The sequence below is a fragment of the Mesoplodon bidens genome (assembly GCF_964165515.1).
Source record: "Mesoplodon bidens genome assembly, chromosome: 5".
NCBI lineage: Eukaryota > Metazoa > Chordata > Mammalia > Artiodactyla > Ziphiidae > Mesoplodon > Mesoplodon bidens.
The window spans coordinates 139,105,789-139,131,165 of NC_138161.1; the positions used below are offsets into that span (position 1 = coordinate 139,105,789).

General features: G+C 48.7%; 1 protein-coding gene across 1 annotated transcript in view; it reads right to left on the reverse strand.

Annotated features, from left to right (window-relative positions):
* CLSTN2 (calsyntenin 2) overlaps window positions 1-25,377 on the reverse strand; it is a 628,388-nt gene that overhangs the window by 94,908 nt on the left and 508,103 nt on the right. Inside the window, exon 6 of the mRNA XM_081235450.1 lies at window positions 10,407-10,592. Within this exon, the coding sequence (XP_081091576.1) occupies window positions 10,407-10,592 (186 nt within the window). The remainder of the gene's footprint in view (window positions 1-10,406; window positions 10,593-25,377) is intronic.

Here is a 25,377-nt window from a genome sequence, read left to right on the forward strand (position 1 = left end):
ATTATTTCCGCTACCACTGTGATTCCAGGCTAAGGATATCCTGAGGCCGTGGGAGTGTCATAGACAGACTTGTGTCTTGGGAGAATCACACCAACAGCTTTGTGGAGGGCGGAGCTGAGTGAGCTGGCAAGGTTGGCCCAGAAGACAGGACGGCCCAGCTGGGAGGATAACTGGGCCGCCATGGACTTCCCACTGAAGCTCAGGTGCTGCCAGCAGTGTCCTCTGCATCCTTACGTTCCACAGAGGGGCAGGGCTCAGCTACTCAGGGGAGGAGGAAGGTCAGGAGCTTCCTGATACCAGGAGACGAGAGCCAGGGAGTCCACAGTATGCCCGGTGCAGGGGACCAAGTGTGTGTGGGCTCCCACCTGGCACAGCACTGACCCGGCAGTCGTAAATGGGTTTAACGGACAGTGGTGGTGTGTATTACCTGCCATTTGTCTGGGAACATTGGACTTCTGAATTCTGTATATCAGGGCCTCATGTCAACTAGGGGCTGCATTTCAGAGTCAGCCACTACAAACATCTACAGTTAAAATGACACATGAAAATCTCTCAGGAAGGTGCCATATTGGAAAGCGATGTACTTCTTTGAAAATGTTTAACCTAGCCAGTTTTCCCTGCAGCCTTGGAACAGATGCCCATGGGTTTGCAACTGAAAGCTGGCTGTGTGACACATCTGTATCCTTAGAGCAGATGCTCTGCTTAGCCCTGTAAGGAGCTCGCCCTGCGAAAGGCTTCTGGGACCTGCAGTGACTGAGACATGGCAGGGTGGGGGGTGGGAGTGGAGGTTCCGGTCTCTTAATTTACAATCACCCTGCAGCTATGCTCATCAAGGGGAAGTGTGGGCAGCGCTGACTGCATTATTAATGCGTTTTTCTTGGGGCTTTTGCCTGGTAGCATGCCTGACGCATAGTAGGTGCTCCATTAATGTTTATAACTGCCTTTTCTTCTACCCAGTACCTTCGTGAGATGCTTCCGGGCATTACCCAATGCTCGCAGGAGCCTGTTCATCCAGCCTCTTGTTCATGCCCCCCACCTCTCATCAATATTACTTGTTCTCCTATAACCCTTGAGACTTATTTGATGTCCATTTTACTTATCTGATAAGCTAATTCACACTAATGTTTTAACGACTAACAAAGCCTTAGGTATTTGAAAGAAAGAACTCTATCAAGATGGTAGCAGGTAGAGATTTGGGGGTGGCTGGGGAAAGGGAGATATGTAGTCTTTGGACCAAGTTCATCTTCCTAGAACTCCCCAGAATAATGCAACCTGGCAACAGCTGGTCTGCCCCATGAGTGAGTTGGCTCGGACACCAGGATTTGTCCAGCATGACGACAGCTGGTGACTAGGGCTCACAGCCTAGTCAGGTGGCCAGGGAGATGCAGGCTGAGCACCCAGGGCTCCTGACTTCTAGCTCAAGCCGGAGCAGCCAACACAATCTAGCAGGGCCCAGTACAGGGCCCACACACAGCCGCAGGCCTGAGCATGGGGGAACCAGGGAAGGGCTGACTGGGCTCAGAACTCCACCCTTTGAGGTTCCTTTTTCTTTTTTTGTTTTTTGCGGTACGCGGGCCTCTCACTGTTGTGGCCTCTCCCGTTGAGGAGCACAGGCTCCAGACGCACAGGCTCAGCGGCCATGGCTCACGGGCCCAGCCACTCCGCGGCATGTGGGATCCCCCCGGACCGGGGCATGAACCCGCGTCCCCTGCATTGGCAGGCGGACTCTCAACAATGAAGCCCCTACATTCTTTTTTATATTCTTTTCCATTATGGTTTATCACAGGGTATTGAACATAGTTCCCTGTGCTGTGCAGTAGGACCTTGTTGTTTATCCTTTCTATAGGTAATAGCTTGCATCTGCTAACCCCAAACTCCCACTCTATCCCTCCTCCCCACCTCCCTTACTCCTTGGCAACTGCAAGTCTGTTTTCTATGTCTGTGAGTCTGTTTCTGTTTTGTAAATAAATTCATTTGTGTCATATTTTAGATTCCACATATAAGTGATATCACATGGTATTTGTCTTTCTCTTTTGGACTTCACCTAGTATGATAAGCTCTAGGTCCATCCATGTTGCTGCAAATGGCATTATTTCATTCTTTTTTTTAATGGCTGAGTAACATTCCATTGTATATATGTACCACATCTTCTTTATCCATTCATCTGTCAATGGACATTTAGGTTGTTTCCATATCTTGGCTATTGTAAATAGTGCTGCTATGAACATAGCGGTGCATGTATCTTTTTGAATTATAATTTTGACAGATCTTTATTCTTAGTTTCCTTGGAACACTTTATTGGGCACTGAGTGAGTGTCAGACTTGAATTAAGTACATCAATGCTTTTTCTTAGTTACTCATCAATGTGGTGAATACGATTACGATTCCAGCTTACAGATAAGAAACTTGAAGCTCAGCGAGCCTAGAATCACAGCCAGCTAGTAAGGGGACCCATCATCAGGGTTTGCCAGCCCTGAAGCCCACATTCCCGCTGCACCACCTCAATCAACCGGGAGGGAGATCTTGCAACCTACTGCACATTTTAAAAAATTGAAGTATAGTTGATTTATAATATTGTGTTAGTTTCAGGTGTACAACAAAGTGAATTGTTTATACATATATACATATGTATATATTTATATACTTTTTTCGATGCTTTTCCATTATAGTTTATTATAGGATAGTGAATATTGTTCCCTGTGTTATACAGTTAATCGTGTTGTTTATCTATTTTATATATGGTAGTGTGCATCTGTTAAACACATACTCCCAATATATCCCTACCCACCTCCAACCTCCTACACATCTTACAAACATGGAAGCTGAGGCCCAGAGAGGGGAAATGACTTGACCAGGATCACACAGCCACTCAGCTAGCTAGAGGCAAGCCCAGCTCTCAGAACCCCAGCAATGTTCTTTCTATCACACAGCATAGTGTCCTGCCAAGCCCAGCCCAGCTTCCAGGACCCCACCTCCCTGGACAGGTGTCTGTCCACAGAGAGGCATGTGCCTTGGCAAGGCCATCGTTGTGGAGCTCCGGGTCTTCCCTGGTGAGGGGAGCAGCATGCCACCCTACCCGACCCACAGATGTTGCCTCCTGGGAAGCATCACACTGCATTTTACCAGATGGTGCAGGCTTTCACAGAGTTAACAGATTGTATTTCATTTTTTCAGTGCAGTTAAATAAACTGAGAGAGATTTTCCTTTCTCCTGAAGTTCTCACTCCTCTCCCCAAAGGATCCCATGGAAACCAGTGGGTAAACAGGATGCATAACCCACAAAGGTGGAGCAGCAACATCTGCACATCAGTGTGGTTTTTTTGTTGTTGTTGTTTTTTTTTTGCGGTACGAGGGCCTCTCACTGTTGCGGCCCCTCCCGCTGTGGAGCACAGGCTCTGGACGCACAGGCTCAGTGGCCATGGCTCACGGGCCCAGCCGCTCCGTGGCATGTGGGATCTTCCCAGACCGGGGCACGAACCCGTGTCCCCTGCATCGGCAGGCGGACTCTCAACCACTGCGCCACCAGGGAGGCCCCGGTGTGTATTTAAGACGTCCTTAGGAACCCTCACAAAGGTCCCTGGGACCCACCACGCTGCTGAGAGTTCACACTGGTCTGGTGCACAGCAGCTACAGCCTGAGTGCAGGGGGCTTACAACCAGAGGTGAGGTCTGGTTGTGAAGTCCCTGAGCCCCTATCAGGGTGGGGAAGCATCTCTGAGTCAGCAAGTAGATAAAGACAGGGGCGACTTAGGCAGATTTCAGGACACGCGGTGGAGCAAGAGCCCACGTGGAGCCTGGGGACAGTGGTCACTGTCTAGACTTCTTAACTGCTGGGTTTGCATGCTGCTTTGGGTGGCCTTGGTGAGGGCAGAGTGTCCTTAGCGTTTCACGATAGGCCTGTGGCAACGGTGACAGACATGGAGCCTCAGTCATGCCTTCTCAGGGTCCACCATGGGGCATGGGAAAGGATGGCAAGAAGGAGAGGGTCTCAGGGGAGAGGAACCATTGTGCTCAAGGACACGGGCCTCATTCTATAGAGTATTCTCACGATTAGCAATAGCAACTCCATGTTACTTCATTAAGTGCTTATGTAATGTCTAAGTTATGCCAGGCACTGTGGTGAGAATGCAGCAACGAACCAGATAGAAATGGGCCCTACCTCTAGTCACCCAGTAGAAAGTCTTTTAGTTTTGGTGCGTGGAAGAGTTCATTGATAGAGAGTCTCAGGGGAAGCCAGGGAGGCCCTCTTGACAAAGGCTGTACTTGAACTACATGATGATAGAAAGCATTCTGTTCTCAACATACTTTTCTGACCCACTGATAGCACTTGGCCTTGAGACTTGCTCTGACCAATGAAATGTGAGTGCAAGTGACATGTCATCTTAGGGCAGAAGCTTTACAAGCCAGTCCATGGTTCACCACGTGCTTTTTCCATCTGCCATGAGATCAACCATGTTCTAGATAGAGGCTTTTCTGTTAGCCTGGATCCCAGTGGGAAACTAACACAGAGCAGAGCCACAGTCAACCCGAGAAGGACATGTGGTAGGAATGGAAAATAAACCTTTGCTATTTTAAGCCAATAGATTTGGGATCATTTGTTACTGCAGCATAACCTGCCCTATCCTGACTGATAAACCACATTAAGTGACTGACATCAGCGGCTACCATTCGCACTTCTCTATCTGCATACCTTCAGGATGGATGCGGAGGACTTTCTGATGTCCTTTCCAGAGCTCACACCGTTGATCCTACCATCAGACTATCATTCCACCTCTGGAATCCTAGACAAGAGGGGTTCCTCAAAGGCCTTGAATTGTCCAGGTGAAGCAAGCTGGGCTTTGGATGAAGGTGGTCAGCCTAGCTCTTGGGGCAGGGCCATGGATACCCAGTTGCTGACCAGCCTAGGAAAGGCCACTGCAGGCAAAAAACCTTCTCCAAGAATAGAAGGGCATGCTGTATGGTAGCTGCTTAATTGACTTCAAAGAAGTCATATCCAAAGAGAAGCCCTGGGGGCTTCCCTGGTGGCGCAGTGGTTGAGAGTCCGCCTGCCGATGCAGGGGACACGGGTTCGTGCCCCGGTCTGGGAGGATCCCACATGCTGCGGAGCGGCTGGGCCCATGAGCCATGGCGGCTGAGCCTGCATGTCTGGAGCCTGTGCTCCGCAATGGGAGAGGCCACAACAGTGAGAGGCCCGCGTACCGCAAAACAAAACAAAACAAAGAGAAGCCCATTGCCCACTGTCATTACCCGTGGGTCAGTGTGTGCACACTTGCTCATGTATGAGTAGTGATTTAATGGGATTCCCAACACGTGTGCATCAGTTTTCCTTAGAGTCAGAGGCCCACTTCAGCTTTCTGAGAATGGAAACACTGGCTATGACTTGGGGGCTGGTTCTGCCCCCCCTGGAAGCTCCAGCTGTTTAGAGGCATCTTGGAGGAACTGATGATGGCTTCCCCTAGTTGGGGTATTCTGAAGGTATAAAAGCCTTGAACTGTGATTCTTAGTGAGAGCAAGCTCTGTTAAGCTGCACGGTGTCGTAGAAAGCCATGGACTGAACTTTTTTTACATGTCTGTCTTCCCCAGGAGACTTTATTTTTAAGTGGTCGTACTAACGCCTAGATAACCTCACGAGTTAGAATATTTGGACACTGAACAAATATTTGCTGAATTAATAAATACATGAATGAATGAATGAATGGATTCGCTATGAAGACCTCCTGGACTCACAAGTGTATAAATCCTGTGAACAGCTCACCGACTGGTAATCTGAACTGGTCTGACAGATCAATCCCTTGATTTAGCAGCAGGGTCTCGCTCTGCAGCCTTTCCTTCAACAGGACCTGTCCTCAGAGCTCTTGACTCTACATATACAAAGCAGCTGACCCTGAGTGTCACATGGGGAGGTGCCGGCCAGATGCCAGGAGCCTGTGATTCCAGGGAGGAGCAGCCCTGCCCTCTGGTCTCCGAATGACACGTGTGTCACAAACTGCTTTGCTGTTTATTGTAATATGCAGAGACTCAGGGGCACGGAAGTGAGCCTTTTCTCGGGCTCTGGTTAATGTCAAGTTTAATTTGGCCAAGAGTCACTGGGGCTTCATCATGCATTTCATACTCAAGGCAGTTCTGTGACACTTCACCTCGGGAAAGCCTGGGACTGAGATGGGAGATCCTTTCATCCTGAATCTCTGAACCCAGAGGAAGTGATAAACAGCTTGTCCAACTTCCCAAGAGGCCTGGCATCATGTAAACCAGTGGCAATGGGGGACCATGTTAGGCTAAGTTTGGTCCTACAAGCTGAAGGGGACACAGGTGCAGGGCCCTGTATCGTTTTTGTTTCAAGGTGGAATGGAAGCGTTTCAGTGCACAAACTGCAGGCAGCAATATGCCTGACGTCCAGTGTTCCCCTGGAAACAAAGAGGCTATTTCTGGCGCTACTGCACCTGTCCGGTGTTTCCCGACAGCAGCTTTGCCCAGCTGTTGTCCGACGGCCCCTTACGCAGGATCCCATCATTGCTCGTTGTGGAGCGACATTGCAGGTGGAGGAAGCAGGTGGGCAGTGACCGGACCGCCACAAGGCGCCTCTGGGGAGACACCCTTGCCTGGGTCACCGCACAACAACAAATGTCACTGAAGCAATGCCAGAACTCAAAGACGCCAGGAAGCGCCCCAGGACTGCCCCTGGTGAGCACAGAGGGCGGGCGAATATTGACTTAAGGGAAGCGTTTGGAATGGTGAAGGAGAGAGATTCTAGCGGGAAGAAAACGTGAACAAAGCCTTAGGGATGGGAATGAACTGGGAACGGGGACAGGTGGGGTACCCTGGCCAAGAAGAGGCAGGACAGCAGGAAGAAATGGGCTATAAGGATGGATCAGCAGGATGGAGGTGGGTCCTCGGGGGTGTGCAGAGTCAGGCTAGAGCTAGGCATCCACACCTGGATGTTCCACAGGTCCAGTCACCATTGTCCCCTAAATCTGCCCTTGCCCCGAATTTGGTGGCCACTGGTTGGTGGCACTCTCGTCCAGTTAGATGCTCACATTAGAATCTTCGAAGATTCCTTCTTTTTCACTGCTGACAGCTAATCAGTGATTGACTCTTGCTGATTTCACCTCCTAAATCTGTCTTAAATTCATCCCTACCGCCACTCCCCCGGTTCACAAATCATTCTCTCTTGCTTAGACTATGACGATAACATCTTAATCGGTCTCCCTGTTTCCATCCAAAGTCAATAAAGATTTGTAGAATGAAACATGCCTGAACGCTGGGGCTTAAAGTGTCATGGTGGCTCCCTGGCTGGGAGACCCCGCCAGCAACTTGTCGACCATCCACTGAAAACACAGAGAAGTTTGTTTCCAGAACCTAAGGTGCCCCACGGGAGTCAGGAATTACAACCCAGGCTCTGCTTTAGAAGCGATCAGGCCTGCCTTTCCCTCACAGTTTGGAGAGCGCATGGGGCCTGAGGAAGCAGACCTCAGCGCAGATGGGCATCTCTCTGACTCATTTGCTCCTGCCCTTTTTTCCTGAACTCTCCCTCCACCGAGTCAAGAGTCAGACTCCTAATCTGGAGGCAGGAGTGGCCCTGCCCGTCTGGCTCACTCAGGGTTCCCAGAAGTGCGATGGGAGGGTGGCACTGCCGGGAAGGTCACCAGAAAGACAGGCAGACTTCTCTTAACAAATGGTCGCTCCCAGCACCAGATAAGCTCGCATCTCAGGGGAAAGTGCTTTCCTGACTGAATTAACCTGCCTTCCTGCCAGGCGAGGCTGGCAGCCCAGAAGCAATGAGCTATGTTAACAACCAGATGCAATCTGACTCTAAAGTTTCTTTGCTCAGAAAATCCTTCTCTGCCTATCTCCTGGTCTCCCCCTCGCAACATTCAGAATCAAATCACCAGTGTGTGTCCTCGGGCCCATCTGATCTCTAACGAGCTGATTCCATCATCTCCTTCTAACCTGGAGGAGTTTAGGAAATGACCGTCACCCGTGGTGGCATGGGGTTGAGTTGACTTATAATTCACGTGCACGGGGAGAGAAATGGGATATTCATTCAAAGTAAGGTGTCAGCGGAGCTGGCTTCTCCGCTCCCGGACTGAAGGAGAACACCAGAGGCAGCTTTCTCAGTACTGCGGGTCCCTGATAGCCATTTTTACAAGAGCAGTTTGGAATATGGAGGTCGTGATGTTTTCCCAATCTCCTGCATCATTCTGGAAAAACGTGCCTTCCCACATGACCTCATTGCCAGCCTGGTGACATGACAAATAGGAAGCGGTGATACCCGAGCAGGGTGTATTTCACATTCAGTTCTCAAATTGTCACTTGGTCCTTTGGGCAAGAGCTGTGTGCGTGAAGGTGTGTATGTGTGGGCACGCACGCACGTATGTGCATGTGTGTGCGTATTTGTGTATGCATGTGTGTACCTGTGTGCCTGTATGCACCTGTGTGTGCATGAGTGTGTGTGTGTGTGTCAATGTTGAGAGAGAAAAACTGCCCCGAAGAGAGTAGTGGAGGGGTCCCCAGGAGGGGATGCCGGCTACGCTGTGTCTTCGGGAGCCTCCTTTTCCTTTGGTGGGGATGGAGTTACCCCCAATGTAGGCCCCGTTTAAGAGGAAGCTCCTTCCTAAGCTGCACACAGCCCGGCTGGAGAGTCAGTGTGAGGGCCTGAATATCCTTGGAGAGAACAGGAAAGAAATGAAATATACGTGGTGAGGATGAAGGAGGCCCATCAACCCGTGCACGGTGTGGTTTACCAAGCACGTGGCACCGTTCCCACCGTATTGAGCGTCTTATTCCACAGCTGACTTGAGCGGTTTACGTTCCGGCTCCAGAGGCCTGGCCCGGAGTCACAGACCCTGAGGCAAAGGGCCCTTCATTCCCATAGACCTACCTTCAGAGTCTGCCTCTGTCACTTTCTATCTGTGTGACCTTGAACAAGTCATTTTTCCTCTCTGGGCCTCAAACTGTCCATCTTTAAAACTGGGTGAATAAGACCCTCCTCAGTGTAGTGAGGAACTTAGGGTAGGGCATGTGAAGATTCTAGGAGGGTGCACACAGCAGGTGCTCAATAAAGCTAAGCTTCCTTGATTAGAACCTCCAGGAGCCTGGCTCCTAATTCCGGCCTGCTCCTTTCTTGGGGCGCCATCTTTCAGCCTGTGGACAGCAAGCTCCCTGTCCCCCACACTTGGACTTTCCACCTCCCACCTCCACTCTCACCCCAGCTCTTCTTCTCCGATGTGGGCAGCCAGGCCTGGCTTCACCGGCATGTGACCTGAACAATCACACGAGGCCCCCAGCTTGGTTTAATGCTTTGCTGTTGCTGCCTTAAAATTCTTAATAATTTTGGAAAAGGGGCCTGCACTTTCATTTGCACTAAGCCCTCAAGTTCCACAGCTGGTCCTGGGGGAGGAGACCCACCTCTCCCCAAGTGGCTGACACCACCCTTCACACTGGCCCCTGGGCAGGTACCTCTCTGTAAACCAACACAGTGGAACGGAGCCCTGTTCCTTCAGGCCCTGTGCTAGGTGCTCTTAAACACATGGTGTCGGGCTTCCCTGGTGGCGCAGTGGTTGAGAATCTGCCTGTTAATGCAGGGGACACGGGTTCGAGCCCTGGTCTGGGAGGATCCCACATGCCGTGGAGCAACTAGGCCCGTGAGCCACAACTACTGAGCCTGCGCGTCTCGAGCTTGCGTGTCTGGAGCTCCGCAACAAGAGAGGCCGCGATAGTGAGAGGTCCGCGTACTGCGATGAAGAGTGGCCCCTGTTTGCCACAACTAGAGAAAGCTCTCGCACAGAAATGAAGACGCAACGCAGCAAAAATTAATTAATTAAGTAATAAACTCCTACCCCCAACATCTTCTAAAAAAGAAAAAGAAAAAAAAAAAAGAGAATCCACCTGCCAATGCAGGGGACAAGGGTTCGAGCCCTGGGCCGGTAAGATCCCACATGCCGCAGAGCAACTAAGCCCGTGCGCCACAACTACTGAGCCTGCGCTCCTAGAGCCCATGCTCTTTAAGAAGAGAAGCTACCACAATGAGAAGCCAGTGCACGGCAACTAGAGAAAGCCCACGTGCAGCAACGAAGACCCAACACAGCCAAAAATAAATAAATAAATAAATACATTTAGAAAAACCACATGAGGTCATGAATCCCTATTTTACTGATGAAGAATAGAGGCTTTGTCACATCACTTGCCCACAGCCGTACAGCTGGTACATGGTGGGATCTGATCAGGTGTGTCTGATGCCAAAAGCTGTGCCTTCTGACCCTTTAGCCATGATAAGTAAACAATATCCATCCAGAGGTTACCTATACCAAGGAAGTGGGGAGGGGTGATTCTGTCATAATATAATAACACATGCTTTGTATATATTGTTTAAAAAAACATTTAAAAATACTCTCAGCAGGGAAAAACCTACCACATAATTTCTGAAGGGATTTCTCAGAGTAGGTCTCGCGGTCACAGCCCTTCCCGATGTAGTTGGTCTGCAGTTCCGTGGTGATCTGGATGGAGGAGACAGCCCCGTCACAGGTCTCCAGGTGGATGCTGGGAAACAGGGGCACGCTCCCCGAGCCAGGCTGGTACTCAATCCTCTTGGTCCAATCTGAGCAAACAAAGAAAGGTTGACAGTAAGTCAGGTACAGACAGTTCCGCTATAACACATGTTTTGAAAACGTGAATTTGTTCCAGCACAATTGATATATTAGAAAACAATTTGAGGATAATGGGAATTTCACATTTGCTTATGCAAGATTTCTTGCACGAGAAATATTAGGTGAAGGCAGAAACCTGCACCCAGCTGAGCTGAGCCAAGCCATGGAGGAATATACAAAACAGGCACATGCGCAGACCTCAAACATCTACCAGCTACTCCCCTCACCGTGTGTGAAAAGCCACACCTGCCTGGACCACTGTTACAACTTTCCATTCCCATCAGAAAACCCTCTTCACAGTAATGTACCAGCTGCAGCCTTTCCTGTGTCCACTTCCACAAGCAAACCTCAGGTCTCTTCAAGTACTACTTATTGTAACACTTATCTATTTCTTAACCATTTAACCTGTGTAAAAGTAAAACTGTGCTAGTGTTTTCCCTCTCTCTCTTTTTTTATGTGTCACTGATGACATTTTCGAGTGTCAAGCCCCTCGCCCCATTTTCCCCGTTTTGCCCAGCAAGGTGAGTTTTAGGAACGTATACTTCTGGTCACAAAATAAAGGCGAGCAAGGTAATTGAGGATTACATGAGGCCACGAGGTAAGGTGCAAGGACTCCTTCTCAAACATTCAGGACTGTGACCCACTTAAGTAGGGCTGATGGTCTTATCCCTGCTTTTTAGTGGAAAAATAACTTGGAGACGACAAAATGCTGGAGAGGAACAAAATCGCAATCAAAATGGTACCACACAAAACAGAGCAATCAACAAAAATACACACCAAGCATGAGTGTAAACAAGAATTGATTGAAACAACAATAGCAGCCACTGAAAGTCAGAGGCAAGTCAAGGCCACGCTCATGGTGACTGGCCACAGCGCTTGCTGATAGCGACAGCTGCCTGAGAGGTCTGTGCCAGCCTGAACCAGACTTGTGGGTAGAAGCCTGAATCATCAAGGAACGTGAGTTGTGGATACTATTAGTTTATGAATCTCAAACATTTGTCACGTTGCTAGATGGTATCGTTTTGCTAAGGTAGAAATGAAATCTATGGACTGCCTGCCCTCACCTTGAGAAACTCAGAGAGTCCTGCATTTAGGGTCATTCATCAGCCACCAAGGGGTTCCCCACAGACACCCCATGGGCCACCGACCGCTACCTGGAGGAAACCAGTGGAGTGGAAGGGCTAGGCTTAGGGACTGTCAGGTGGCTTTGTTCAATAAGAAAGCATTTATTTGTTTGGGGTTCTTATGTACCTGGCTCTGCTTGTAGCATCACGGATACAGCAGTGAAGGAGTCAGGAATGGTCCCTGCCTTGTGGAGTTGGGAGAGAGAGGAAGATAATGAATATGTCCATGCTGTCCTATAAGGGAGGGTAAGTGCTATGAAAGGAAAAGTGGTGACAGAGAGTGACTCTTTAGATGGAGAGAGTTCCTGTCTGAGCTGAGACCTGAATGTCAAGGATGAATGCCTGTGGGAAGCCTCAGAGAAGTTCATTTGAAGTGGATGCCGCAATGATCTTGGCTTGACTCAATCAGGTCAGGAGTTTCTTGGGCAGGTTAGTGAAGGTCTCCTAGCCTCAGGCACCTCATCAGTGAAATAGGCACCACACTGGGGGGGGGGGTGAGGACCAGGCGCAACAATGCGGGCCTGACATGCAGTAGGGCCCCAGTCCATGTTATTCCTTCCCCAGCGAGCAAAGGAGATGTGCATCCCCATGCGCTGCAACCCTGTCACATTCCAGCTAACCAGGTAATTTGCGTTTAGCTCTGAACCCCTGCATTAACCAGCCATACTCTAAGGGGTTTCTCTGAGCCATAAGCAAAGATTGCACACCATGTTGTGGGGTTCATCACCAGGGAACTTGCCATGGGAGGATGTTTAAATGATAGCGCCTACAAGTAAAAGAGAATACACCCAATAACATGTTTTTACTCAGAGCTCCGCGGAGCTGTGTCCTCTCCTGGAGGATGAGATCATGAAGCTGCTGTAGCCCACGCTCTAGAGGTCAATCTAAAGGACCAATCGCTGGTAGACAGGCGGGCTTTTTCTTAGGTATATCTAAAAGTCACAGTGCTGGAAGCAGAGGTCTGCACATGACCAGTCTCGTCGTGTCCTAGGTACAAAGTGTTTCCTACTATTGAGCATTCAGTCATGCCATTTCTTCTGCATGGAGTGCCCTTTCTATTCTCTTCTGTCTGTCACCGCCTCCATGTAACCTTTCAGGATTTCTCCAGTCTGGGTTGAAACCCTCCTCTGTGCTCTCACAGCCTATTCAATGCTAGACTACAGCATTCGACTCCAAGCGGACGGCTACCCTGAATCCCCATCATGCTGCACAATGCCTGGCACAGAGCACATGCTCACTAGACAGTGGTAGGAAGTGTGAATGGATCCTGTAGGATATCACCTTGGAATGATCCATTCATGTGCCTGCCTCTTCCTGTAACTAAGAACTCTTTAAAGGCAGGAATTGTGAGTTTATTTTTGATCTCTCCACACCTAGCTCTGAGCACAGGAAATATTTGCCAGGTGGATCTGAGAAGCCTCAGAGACCTCACCTTGACTTCAGCCATGGCAGCCCTTCTTGAGCCACAGACAGAAGCCACAGCCTGTTTGTAGCTTCTCTGGTACTGCCTCCGTCTGCCCCTACCCCCAGTCCTGCAGAAACATCCATCCCAACAGCAGCCCCTCACGTGTTTGCTTCCCTTTGTCCTCAGCAAGGCAAGTGGTCCAGAACTGATAATGCAGGAATCTCTTCCCAATAATAAGACATGGTGTCAAGGAGGGGGCCTCTTTCCTTCCCTCCCTCACTCTTCTCTCCCTGGATCTTCCTTTTCTTTAGAGATACAGATTTTAAAATAATCAGGGAAATGGTTTTGTGCAGGGGGACCTTGGTATGGACTTACATCAGCAGTTCTTGAGTGTCTCCTCCTGCTACTGGGTAAGATATCTCCCACAACACCTCCTTTCAGAAGCCTCTTCTGTTGGAGAAGCCCTCAGTATCGATTCCCTTTATTCTGTGGGGACTGTGGGTGTCTCTTTCTCATCTAGATATTTTAGTGGTTATCTCTGATGAGAAATTCCACATCGAGTCCTTTTTTGAAGGAGTGTAAATAAAGAAGCAAATAAATAATGAAGGAAAAGTCAGTGGAGGCACAGTCCTAGCAAAGTTTTAATTCTTTTTGCTGCCCCTGGGTAGAGGGGACAAGTCCCTCTCTGGAGAGAAATCAGGCACAGAAGAGCTTTAGGATCATCACACCTGCCAGTTGCTTTGGTGACCTCATGAGGCTTGTTTTTGAGGGTTTATGAAGAGCAGGCAAAATTGCAACCATATAGTAAAATAAATCAATGAAGCTTTCTGAGTGTAGCGTCCTGGAGACAGTGGGAAGCTCACACAAACATCTTTCATTTTCCAAGAAGGAGTTGGGGTGGGGATTAAGAGAGCAAAATGCAAGTCATCAGATTCAGCCTTTGTCACATGAAATATCTTCATTCATCTTCATTTTCCAGAGGGAAGGATGGCAGGATGGCTCAAAGTATGACCTCTAAATTCAGGGTGCCTGTGTTCAAATCCCAGGCCTCCCACTTCCTGTGTGAACTCTGGGCAAACTACTTACCCACCTTGGGTCTCAATAAAAGTCACACCTACCACCCAGGATCTGGGGGGAGTAAATGCAGTCGTTTCAGCCTCAAACACAAGGGACATATTCAACAGTTATTATTGTTAAGTGATCATTTATGCAATAAATTTATTGCAGGAAATAAGAAGACATACAATTATTAGCACCTACAAGGTGCTAAGGGCTTTTAGGTCTCTTCTTTCATTTAATCCTCCCAGCAACCCAGTGAGTGAGTGCTACTATCTTTTTTTTTTACTTTTTTAATAAATTTAGTTATTTATTAATTTATTAATTTTGGGGCTGCATTGGGTCTTCATTGCTGCACGTGGGCTTTCTTTAGTTGTGGCGAGCAGGGGCTGCTCTTCGTTGTGGCATGCGGGCTTCTCATTGCGGTGGCTTCTCTTGTTGCGGAGTACGGGCTCTAGGTGTGCGGGCTTCAGTAGTTGTGGCACGTGGGCTCAGTAGTTGTGGCTCACAGGCTCTAGAGTGCAGGCTTAGAGGCTCCACGGCATATGGAATGTTCCTGGACCAGGGCTCGAACCCGTGTCTCCTGTATTGGCAGGCGGATTCTTAACCACTGTGCCACCAGGGAAGCCCGTGAGTGCTACTATCTTAATTGTGCAGATGGAAAACTGTGGCTGAGAGTTAGTGTGACTTGCCCACAGTCACAGGGCTCTTTTACAATAGCTCCTCCATGATTCTGAGGATTCGCTGGAACTGAGAATGGTGAGTTCTACAGATTCATTTTTGTTTTTCAAGATTTTAATTTTTATTTGTTTATTTTTTCAGCTGTGTTGGGCCTTTGTTGCTGCGTGTGGGCTTTCTCTAGTTGCAGCGACTGGGGGCTACTCTTCGTTGCGGTGCGCGGCCTTCTCCTTGTGGTGGCTTCTCTTGTTATGGAGCACAGACTTCAGCAGTTGCAGCACGCAGGCTCAGGAGTTGTGACGCGTGGGGCTATTTGCTCCACGGCATGTGGGATCTTCCCGGACCAGGGCTCGAACCCGTGTCCCCTGCATTGGCAGGCGGATTCTTATCCCCTGTGCCACCAGGGAAGTCCCCAGATTCATTTTTGAATCTTCCATCTGCACTGATATATAAAAAAAAAAGCTGATAATCTCTGATGCTGGTAAAGGATCAAGGAGTGTTGTCAGTTTTATCACTGCTTGACCTTGGGGGCAGTTTGTGTGGGTGAGGGGTTGCTTTGACACTGAAGACTGGAGAGATCTAGGCTTGAATCTCATCTCCTCCGAATGCGGGTCATGTGACTTTTGCAAAACAGTTGTCACCTCTGGGCCTCCGTGGCCTCATCTGTAGATTCGGGATAGTTACACCTCCTTGTGGGCTCATCATGAGCATTGAAGGCTAAGGGCCCAATGCAGCAACCTTCCTGCTGAAGCCTCATGATAGAAACATCCCACTCCTTGGTTCACAAGCTTCCTAAACTTCTCTGAGCTGTCCTGCTTGGAAACAAAATCTTTTCAATTTATAAAGGACCTAGAGATTAGTTAATGAATTGTGGTTCCACTGTTTCCTCAAATGAAGAGAAAGGAAGTAGACCACCTGTAGTTTTAATAATCAAGCTCGATGACATCATAAGTATTCCTGAAACGGCTAGCACTGGAATGCCTTCAGGAACTAAATTCCTTCTCTGTGGATTAAGGATTTAGAAGCAGGATGATTGCATTATAACTCCTGCTGAATTGGGGGAACATATATTTTCTCATCTGGAGAATATTAACCACTTGGAACTTTCTTATTAGATGCCTGTGGGTGGAAATAAGCTCATCTGAGACTTCTGGAAAGCACAGGCTTTGAGGGCTCTTGTAATCCAAGACACTCAGGTCCATTGTTCCAATTCTGAACTCAGAAGTGACGCAGAAGGATGAAAGGGAGAGACACAGGTGCGTCCGAACCTTCCTTTTTCCTTTATTGTTCATGTTCAAAGGGCCTCCGGCTCTTCCTGGGCTCACCTTCTAGCAGAGGAAGAAGCATCGGGTTTTCTAGGAAATTGCTGTATTCATACAAGGTAAGTGGCTGGATGTGGGGATGCTGGGGAGTGGGAGGGATAGGAAAGGGGTTTTCCTTCCTGATCAGGGATTGTTCAGGCAGCTGACATTCTAACCAGTCTCTGCAGGCATCAACCACCTAGCATCTTTCAAGACTTTCTCCTTAAAATAAGTGGCTTTGATTTGGCACCAAGGGACTTCCTTTCCTAAAGGGCAAAGCCAGGGAGGTACCTATGCTTAATAGGGGGCATCTTTATCTCCACTGGCCATCCAGTGCCTCTGAGTTGGGGGTGAGTAAAGAGGTAGAGATGGGCTGGAAAGGTAAGTGGAGATCAGATGACAGATGCTGGCTAAGAGGTTTGGGTTTCATCTTAGGGCCAGCGAAGAACCATAAATGGGTGTTTAGTGAGGCCCTGAAGAATCTAGACTGTGCTTTGAAAAGATCACTCGGCAGCTGGCTTAGGGCTGGTGCTCATTTTCAGAACACTAGAACATTCCTGATTGCCACCTCTCAATCAACCCACACAGAGAATCACCTCTGACAGTGTCACACAATGTGGAGTTAACTTCAATTCAATTTAACTACATTCAAGAGTGTTAACTCTGCAGCTGGACAGACTCAGGTCTGAACCATGGCTCTGCTACTTCTTGGCTGTGTGGCCTGAGCTTCATTTTCTCATCTGTAGAATGATGACAACACAAATCGACCTTGCAGAGTTGCTTTGGGAATTGGAGAAAAGGTATGCAAAGCACCAGGGACAGACAGCTACTGCCACCACTACTATCATCAGTCTTGTATCATTCTGATCTTTATTCTAGACGACATGTATTTACTGAGCACCTACGATGTGCCAGGCAGAGCCCCAGGCATGGGAGGCAGAGAAGTGTGACTCATAACCCTTAACTGGATGGTGCTGACGGTCAGGGCAGTGGCAGCCACATGGCCAGCTTTCAGGCAGACAGAGGGACAAAGAGCAGGTCCCAGAGAACAAAGAGGAAGAGATAAGTTATCCCGACTAGGGTGACCAGAGGCAGCTACCTGGGGGAAGTAACCTGGGCTTTGTTTTAATATAGGTTGTATTATTATTTGTGATAAGTCCAACAGATCAGGATATTATTGCCATTGATAAGAGAATTTGTTATACTCACAAGTCCCAAAGAGAGGGGGCCCACACCACTGGGGGCACATGGAGAAGCACAAGGTCAGTTAGGAGGCAGAGGGAGAGGGGAAAACCATGGGCGAGAGCCTGTACTGTGGTTTGCATGGGAAGGAAGAGGCAAGGCAGGGTAAGCAGCCTTCGGATCGCCTAGTTCGTATAATTTCAGTGGCCTCTGGGGCGTAGGGGCTGTCCCTCGATGTCTGGTACCTGGCCCTGGGGTGATTAGGGCAGGTGAATGTTGGCTGGAGTGTGAGAGCCTGATAAAAGAGGTGGATGGGGATGTGAGTTCTGGGTTGGTTGGTTAGTGTTTGAAAAGCAAAAGGGTAAGTTGTTTGCTCTCTCTAGGAATTACCTAATTGAGAGGGGCAGTCCCTCCAGGCTTAGCAAGTCCCCAGTTGTCAAAGCATCAGGATGCAGACAGTAGAAGGCATGGCTAACACAGCACTGTAGAATGAGGGGCATTCTGGGGGCAGAGAGAACTCTAGGGTGTCACCACCATGGTGTTGGGGCTGTACAATGCCAACGGGTGCTATTTAGATGGAAAATGACATGAACGGTGCCCCCCAATCAGCAGCCTGGCAGGAGTCAGAAAGCATAGACAAATGTAAGGCCAGGGGTGGGCCTCTAGGAGGCCTGGTGTGAGATGGGCCAGAAAGGAACTCTGGGGCCAGGTTACAAGGGACTTAAGTGCTGGGCCAGGGAGCGGGCCTTGTTGTAAATGGGAGTGACAAGGGCTGGCTTCTGAGACTCACCTTCTCTCTCCTCTCCCTACAGGGCTCCTGGGGTGAATTCCTCAGTATCCCAGCCTGACTTTGGGTAGGGCCATGGTGACACTTAGACTACAGAGTATAGAGATGAGGCATGAGGAGTCAGACGCCTGCCTTCTCTGCTTACCAGCTAGTGCTCCTGGGGCAAGACACTCTCTACCTCAGTTTCCTCATCTGTAAAATGGGGAAAAATTACAACTACATCTCAGGGAGCTGGTGTGAAGATTAGATAAGACCATACATGTGTTAGAGCCAGGACTTGTGCCAGGCCTGCATGACTCCAAACACCAACCCCAAAAAGGATCCCTTGCTTTTCTGAGTTCATTTTCGTTTAACATTTCCTTTTCTGCTGTTGTGGGCTTATAACTGTGAGATGGGACATTCAGCCAGAAGGAGGCAGGAGGTGGTGAGGTGTCCAGTCCAGGCTCCAAGACCAGCTTCACGTGCAGAAGGGCCCCATACTTGGTGTAACCTTCTGCTGTCGCTTTCTTGAAGATCTTAGTAATTTTAAAGCAAAAGGCTTTTCATTCTCATTTTGAACTGGGACCCACGAATTACATAGCTGCCTTTCCAGCTGAATAACCTTGGGCATTTTCCTTAATGGTTCTGAGCCTCAGTTTCTTCATCTGTAGAATGGGAATATTAATTACCCCAAAGGGAAGAGCCCAGGCTTTGGGGTTAGACCCAGGTGTGAGTCCCAGCTCTGCCACTTGGTACCACGGACAGGGGGCCAGTCAGTTCCTTCCCTGCCTGAGTTTACTCACGCAAACACTGGTGATGTTATCACCTATTTCAGAGCTGCTCATTGGTTTTATAGCAGATAACAAACGCAAACCACTTACCCTGGGCCCAACACATAAGAGGCACATCTATTTTTGAGCATTAAATTATATGGCTTTCCCTTCCCCAATTAAAAACAATTACATGCAGGCACAATTTAAAAAGAAAGAAAACACAAACTCTCTGAACTCAATTACAAATATAAGGAATCCTTGCCCTTCCTTTATTACTAACCCCTTGGCATTTACTATACTTAATCTTCACAAGAGGATTTTATTACCTTTTAGTTCTTACTAAAAAGGGAGATCTTAATTAACTACAAAGGAGAAGAAGGCAGAGAAAAAATACCCACGGTTCAGATCAGGGAGTACAACTCAGGTCAGCCCTCTGCCTGGTGATCAGTCCCTGGCCCCTCTGTGGCTGGTCCTTCTCTTCCTCCTGAGATTTACTCTTTGTTTATCACCCATTCATGCTCTGGAGCATAACTTGTACATCACTGTGCAGGGCCTGGCACATAATAGGTGCTCAATAAATATCTATGAACTGAGTAAGTGATTAGATGTATGAAAATCTACACACACACACACACACACACACACACACACACACACTCTCCAATTTCATCAAAGGCGAAGAAGGCAGTCATCTGGAATTCAGAGATTCTGGACTGCCACGCATTAAAGTGAGAAGGATCCAAGACGTGGCGTGTGTGTGTGTGTGTGTGTGTGTACACACATATGTACACACCTCTGCCTGAGTTTGAGTGTCTGTGGACAAGTGTGTATGATGATGAAATTGCACTTACATATGACTCCAATTTTGGAAAACTTCATGTATTTGCAATTTTTCTAATCCCCTGAGATGTCTCAATAAATGTCACATGAAACAACTAGTAATTTGTCCTCAAATTTTGTCCTGCCTGTGAAGTTCTCTCTAGTTTCCTGATGACAGAGGGAGTCTAATTCTGTCCCCAATCATCACCATGATTACCGACTCCTCGGCCTGATAATACCCTCACATTGTCACTTGGGTGATTTCAGAGTCAGGCACGTAGGTGGACAATTTCAGGCCTTAAATTCTGGGAGCACCTGGGAAACTGCAGACAGTTTCCTGCCCAATAGCTTCTCAATGAAGCCAGAGGCTTCTATCGTACCCTCTTCCTTGGCCTGTCATTGTCAACCAGGAGAACCAGTGCTGTGAGGTAAGGACCATGTAAAGATGATGGCTTGTGATCAGACCAAACTGGAAACATAATCCAAGTCTAAATCGTTTCTGATTTTGTGGAGGGCAAGGTCAAGGGCAAGGACAGATTCTGGGGCAATGCTACTCACTGTGGTCTATAGACCGGTGTGGCCTTGGAACTGCTTGTTATAGTTCTACCATAGAGATCCAGGGTAGCATTTAGAAATTTTATAGCAATGTGACAGAGAAATTTTGCATTTGTTGAATCTAATTATACTTTAAAAATTGGCTTATGTTTTAAATGCCTTTGCTATTTATTTCATTTTTCTAGAAATCTGTCTCTATTATATTTTTGCAAAATCATGCTCCATGATGATTGGGGAAAAAAACTGGTCCTTCACCATAGATGATTTGAGAAGTGCAATAGGGAAGAACAAATCTGTTTCTTTTACTTTAACCTTTGTATTCTATTGTTTTGGCTTCCAGTTAAGAATGTTGCCTATAGCCTGAAATATACAGGATAGCCCATTCTCAAGGCTCTGACCTTTAAGGGTATAACACTTTTCCATTTGTATGGAGATACAAAGTTGCAGAACAGAGAAAAGCATGTGTCTTATTGGAGGTTTACAGGAACATCTTGACCTGACCTGCCTGGACAGTTGCAAGAACAAGGATTCCAGCACCAAGAAGTTTGCAACAACTAACCATGCCCCCCTCACCATGCCCTTAAAAGTGCTTTGCTGAAACCCTTGGAGGAGTTCGTGGATTTTTAGGGCCCGGGCCACCTGTCTCCTTGCATGGCCCTGCCATAAACCTTTCTCTGCTCCAAACTCTGATGTTTCCGTTTGTTTGGCCTCACTGTGTTTCAGGCATTTGTGGCCTATCAGACATATAGTGTACATATGCTTTAATGATTAAAGAAGAGGGCACATCGACCCGAAGTAAACAACGTTCATGTTAAAAGTAAAGATGAAATGCCCCTCTTCTTGGGATGCCAGTGCTGATACTCCTTTGATGGTAAGACTCCCATCCCAGGTGCCAAGGCCATACTGACTCGCTGCGTATGTGCTGATCTGTTCTTTTTTTTTGAAAACCTGAAGAAGTAAAACCCTGACTTGTTTAATATTCTTTGGTCTGACAAGATATAAAACTGCGCTGAAAACGCTGCTTCTCCAGAGCAGTTTCTCAGAGTCATCTGGGAAGATGGCTTCCGGGTTAGTCTTCAGTCTGGCTCAAATAAAACTCTTTTCTATTCTTATTATTGATTGTTTATTGACTATTTTCGTTGACACCCTCCTCCGGTGGAAGGAGTACACATCCCTGCCCTGGTGATTTTGGCCTTGGCGATATGACTGGCTTTGACCAGCAGCCTAAACTATTCATTTATTTCTGTGATTGTTTTCCATCTGAAACTCTCACCCCCTCCCCCATTCCCATCTACCATCACAAGTGCCACAGGAGCAGGGACCGTGTCTCTTTTGGTTAGATGTTAAATCTCCAGTGCTTGGTGCCGTTCCTGGGACACGGCAGGAGCTCCATAAATAGCTGAAGAATGAAAGACAAGGATGCTTCACGGAAGGTGTTTGTGCCCAGGTTCTGGGCTCCGGGGACAGACTTTCTTCCTGTTGCCTTCCTTCTGGATTCTCCCGCTCATTCCAGTCTCTCTGAATTGAAGATACCGCCGCTGTTCTGCAAGGCTGGGTTTGGGGTCCATGCTGTGTGCTGCTTCTCCAGGTCCACGGGATCTGCACGTAGCCCTCGGGTGAGTCCTGCTCTGCCCCCACGTCTGGCACAGGCCCCCGGGACACTGCCACCCAGTCCGGTTGGCCCCTGGCTGTCCATGCGCTGTGAGGGGATCCATTCACTTCGGCATGGTTCTCTGATGTCCATGCGATCACCTGAGTTTTCCAACAAGCCTCTGAGCCTGCTGGCCCTCCCCTTTCACCCTGGCTCCGCGCTCTCTGGGGCTGACAGGGCAACAGCCGATGCCGCCATCCAAGGGAACCGTATGGTGTTCAGAAAGCAGGGTCCCCACCTAAAGCTTGGTTGCTGCTTTCTCCCCAACCTTTTCATCCCCAAAGATCCTCATCTCACATGCTTCTCAGCTCCCAAACAGAAACACATCCAGCAGAATGGATGCTGGAAAGGTGCAGAAACCAGGCAATTTAAGAACAGCCATTCTGGAAAACAATTCTCCCAAGGGGGAAATCATTAACTCAACCAACCAGGGTACTTTCTCTTGGATTTATAGAAACTCTCCTCTCTTATGTCCAATAAACATGAGCATTTTCCAGGCAATTTTCTTATCTTGGGACAAATGCATTATTGGTGCAAGATGGAGTAGCTATTCTTCAAGACTCTTTACGTTTATAGCCCTGAAAAGCATTTACAATGCTAGAGTATGGGTTTTCATGCACACACTTTGTCTTTTTGTAAAGATGGCTTATGTAAACTTTTCATACTCCAGTCACGTAACTCTCTTTAATCAATAGATCTGTTGCACACGGTGGCAGAATTTATTTATTTATTTTTAATAAAAGGACCACGACTCCGGGTGATATTAGAGGACTGCAGGACTTTTCATTTCACTGAGCGACTTTCTAAAATTAGAACCAAATTATCATCTCTGCAGAAAAATATGGCACGAATCTGCAGAGTCCATGAAATACGCTGGCAACCCAAGAGTCCACGTGCACAGGGGTGGAGGGAGGTGTCCCTCACATGGCCAGGGGCAGTGGAAGTCATTGCAGACGATTAGAAAGATGCTCGGCCAAACTTATCTCAGGCCTCAAAATGCCCAAACGGTTTGCTCCAGGTAATACACACCTGAGAAAGTAATCCAAAATGCAGACAAAGACTTTTGCACAGATATTCACTGATGCACAGAAAAGTGGAACCAAGCTAAAGCCGGACAATCACACTGCCCTAGCTGACTTCAAGGACCCCGTCAAGCATGTTTGACCTTCTTGGAGAGAATGTCACGCAGCTGCTGAGAGTGTGGTGAGGTTTCATGACGTGGGACAATACATGTGGCACAAAATTAAGTGGAAAAAAACCAAAGTTCAAATAACTATGAAGGGAGAAGGGTATACTATAATACTGATAACACTGTATTCGCTGGATCATAGGGAATTTTTATTGTAATTATTTTCCTTTAAAAAATTATTTCCGGGGCTTCCCTGGCGGCGCAGTGGTTGAGAGTCCGCCTGCCAACACAGGGGACGTGGGTTCGTGCCCCGGTCCGGGAAGATCCCACATGCCGCGGAGCGGCTGGGCCCGTGAGCCATGGCCGCTGAGCCTGCGGGTCCGGAGCCTGTGCTCCGCAACGGGAGAGGCCACAACAGTGAGAGGCCCGCATACCACCAAAAAAAAAAAAAAAGAAAGAAAAGAAATTATTTTCAAATGAGCATGAAACACTATAATTTAAAATATGTTTACATTAAAAAGTTGCAGTGGCTCAGTTGCTACTTATTGCACAGAACTGGCAAATGTTTCCTGAAAACCATCCTTCTCCCTTGCCCACCTGGGCCGACAGACAACCTGCCTCTTCTCTTTGCCACAAAGGGCTCCTGTTGGCATGTCTGAGCGCCGCCCACATACTGGGTACGGGGTGCTTTGTCTTGCATTGAGTAATGAGGGGTGTTATAAATCCGCTGAGCTGAGAGCCTGAAGAGCAAAAGCCTTGGAGGCTGGGAGGGGGTGACTTGCTGTCACTATTTGCTTCTAGGCCTGGAGCCTGGAAAAAGGTGGGAGAGTCTGCCCAGGGGAGGGTGTCATTTGCCAAACCTCCACGGGTGGACAGGCCCCAGCTCCTTGCTGGCGGGTGCTGCCTGTGTGCCACTGGCCGCCATCACCCAGGGATGCAGAGTCACGGGCCAGAGACAGACACTGGTGTTGGGAGACGCAGCGGGGTTTCCGGTCTCCAGCTAACACCTCATTGCTGAAACAAGGCAAAACAAACAACCCACTTGTCTTAAACTGGCTGAAAATGTGGTCACGTTTTACTCTAAATACTAACTTCCCCCAGCCAGGTTATCAGAAATTCGTCGTCCTCAGAGTGTACTAGTTTCTAGAGGCCCCAGACAGGTTCCCCACGTTGGCCCATTATCTGATAGGGCAGCTCCAGGCCCCCCAGGCCCCCTGAGCTTCCACTTTGCCCTGGGCCCACGTGCCCTTCCTGCTACTCCCATGGGGGGCCTTGCTCTGTCCTCCTGACTAGGGAAACCAGCCTCCTGGCTGAGGGTACCAACTGCAGATGCTCTGAAGGCACCCAGACCTCAGCAGCTGAGGTTGGCTGGGCTCCATGGAAAGGGAGGGAGGAGGGACCCTCCCTGCTGAGGCCCACCATGCTCCTCTGGGCCAGGTGAACTCTGGCTGTTACGCCCACAGCCTTACAGGAGCTCTCTGGAAAGTTCTGTCTACTTCATTCACTGTCTGCATTGGAAATCTTACCACATCTGTCATGGAGACAAACAAGGAAACACACGCTGGTTCATCCACCTCTGCAAAATTTTCTCCACACCCTTCCCTGCAACGCAAACTCTTGTCCCCCGTCAGTTAAAGAGTAAGAGATGCTGAGCGGGACACGGGTGGAAACCGATAGCTGGGAGGTGCAGCCTTTAAGCACCAAGCTCTCTGGGGGTACTCCTCCCTGCCCGTTCCCAGCACGGGCTCCATCCCCACCCCCTCAGTGCACCTGGTGAATGGTATTGACCCCCTCAATGCAGCTTCAGTGCCATCTCATCTGGGAAGACTTTCCAAAGGCTCAGGCACGCCTGTTCTCTGCTCTCCCAGCCCCTGGGTGCCCCGCCACTGCTTTGACCTCCCTGGATCAGAATCATCGATTCAGGATCAGGTCACCTGCTTGCCCTCACCCTACAGCTCCAGCTCACAGCCCCAGGACTCCCCGCCCACCTGGCTCAGGGTAGGCCCTGGGGGGAAGTTCCCTGAGTTGAATGGAAGCTTTGAGAGCCTCTCTTTTGTGCTGGGACCATGGCCGTCCCCCTGCCTGGTTAGAGTGGGGTCAGTTCTCCAGGCCCCTGTCTTGGCATTTCCAGGGTCATGACACACTCCACAGTATGAATCCAGGGCTGGCTCACAGCTCTCCAGCCTGTTGCTCAATCCACCAAGAGCCATGTGATGAGGATGCAGAGAGGAGGGGGCACTATTCTGCCCACTTTAGAGATGAGGACAAGTGTGGCAAAGAGAGGCAGGTGGCTTGCT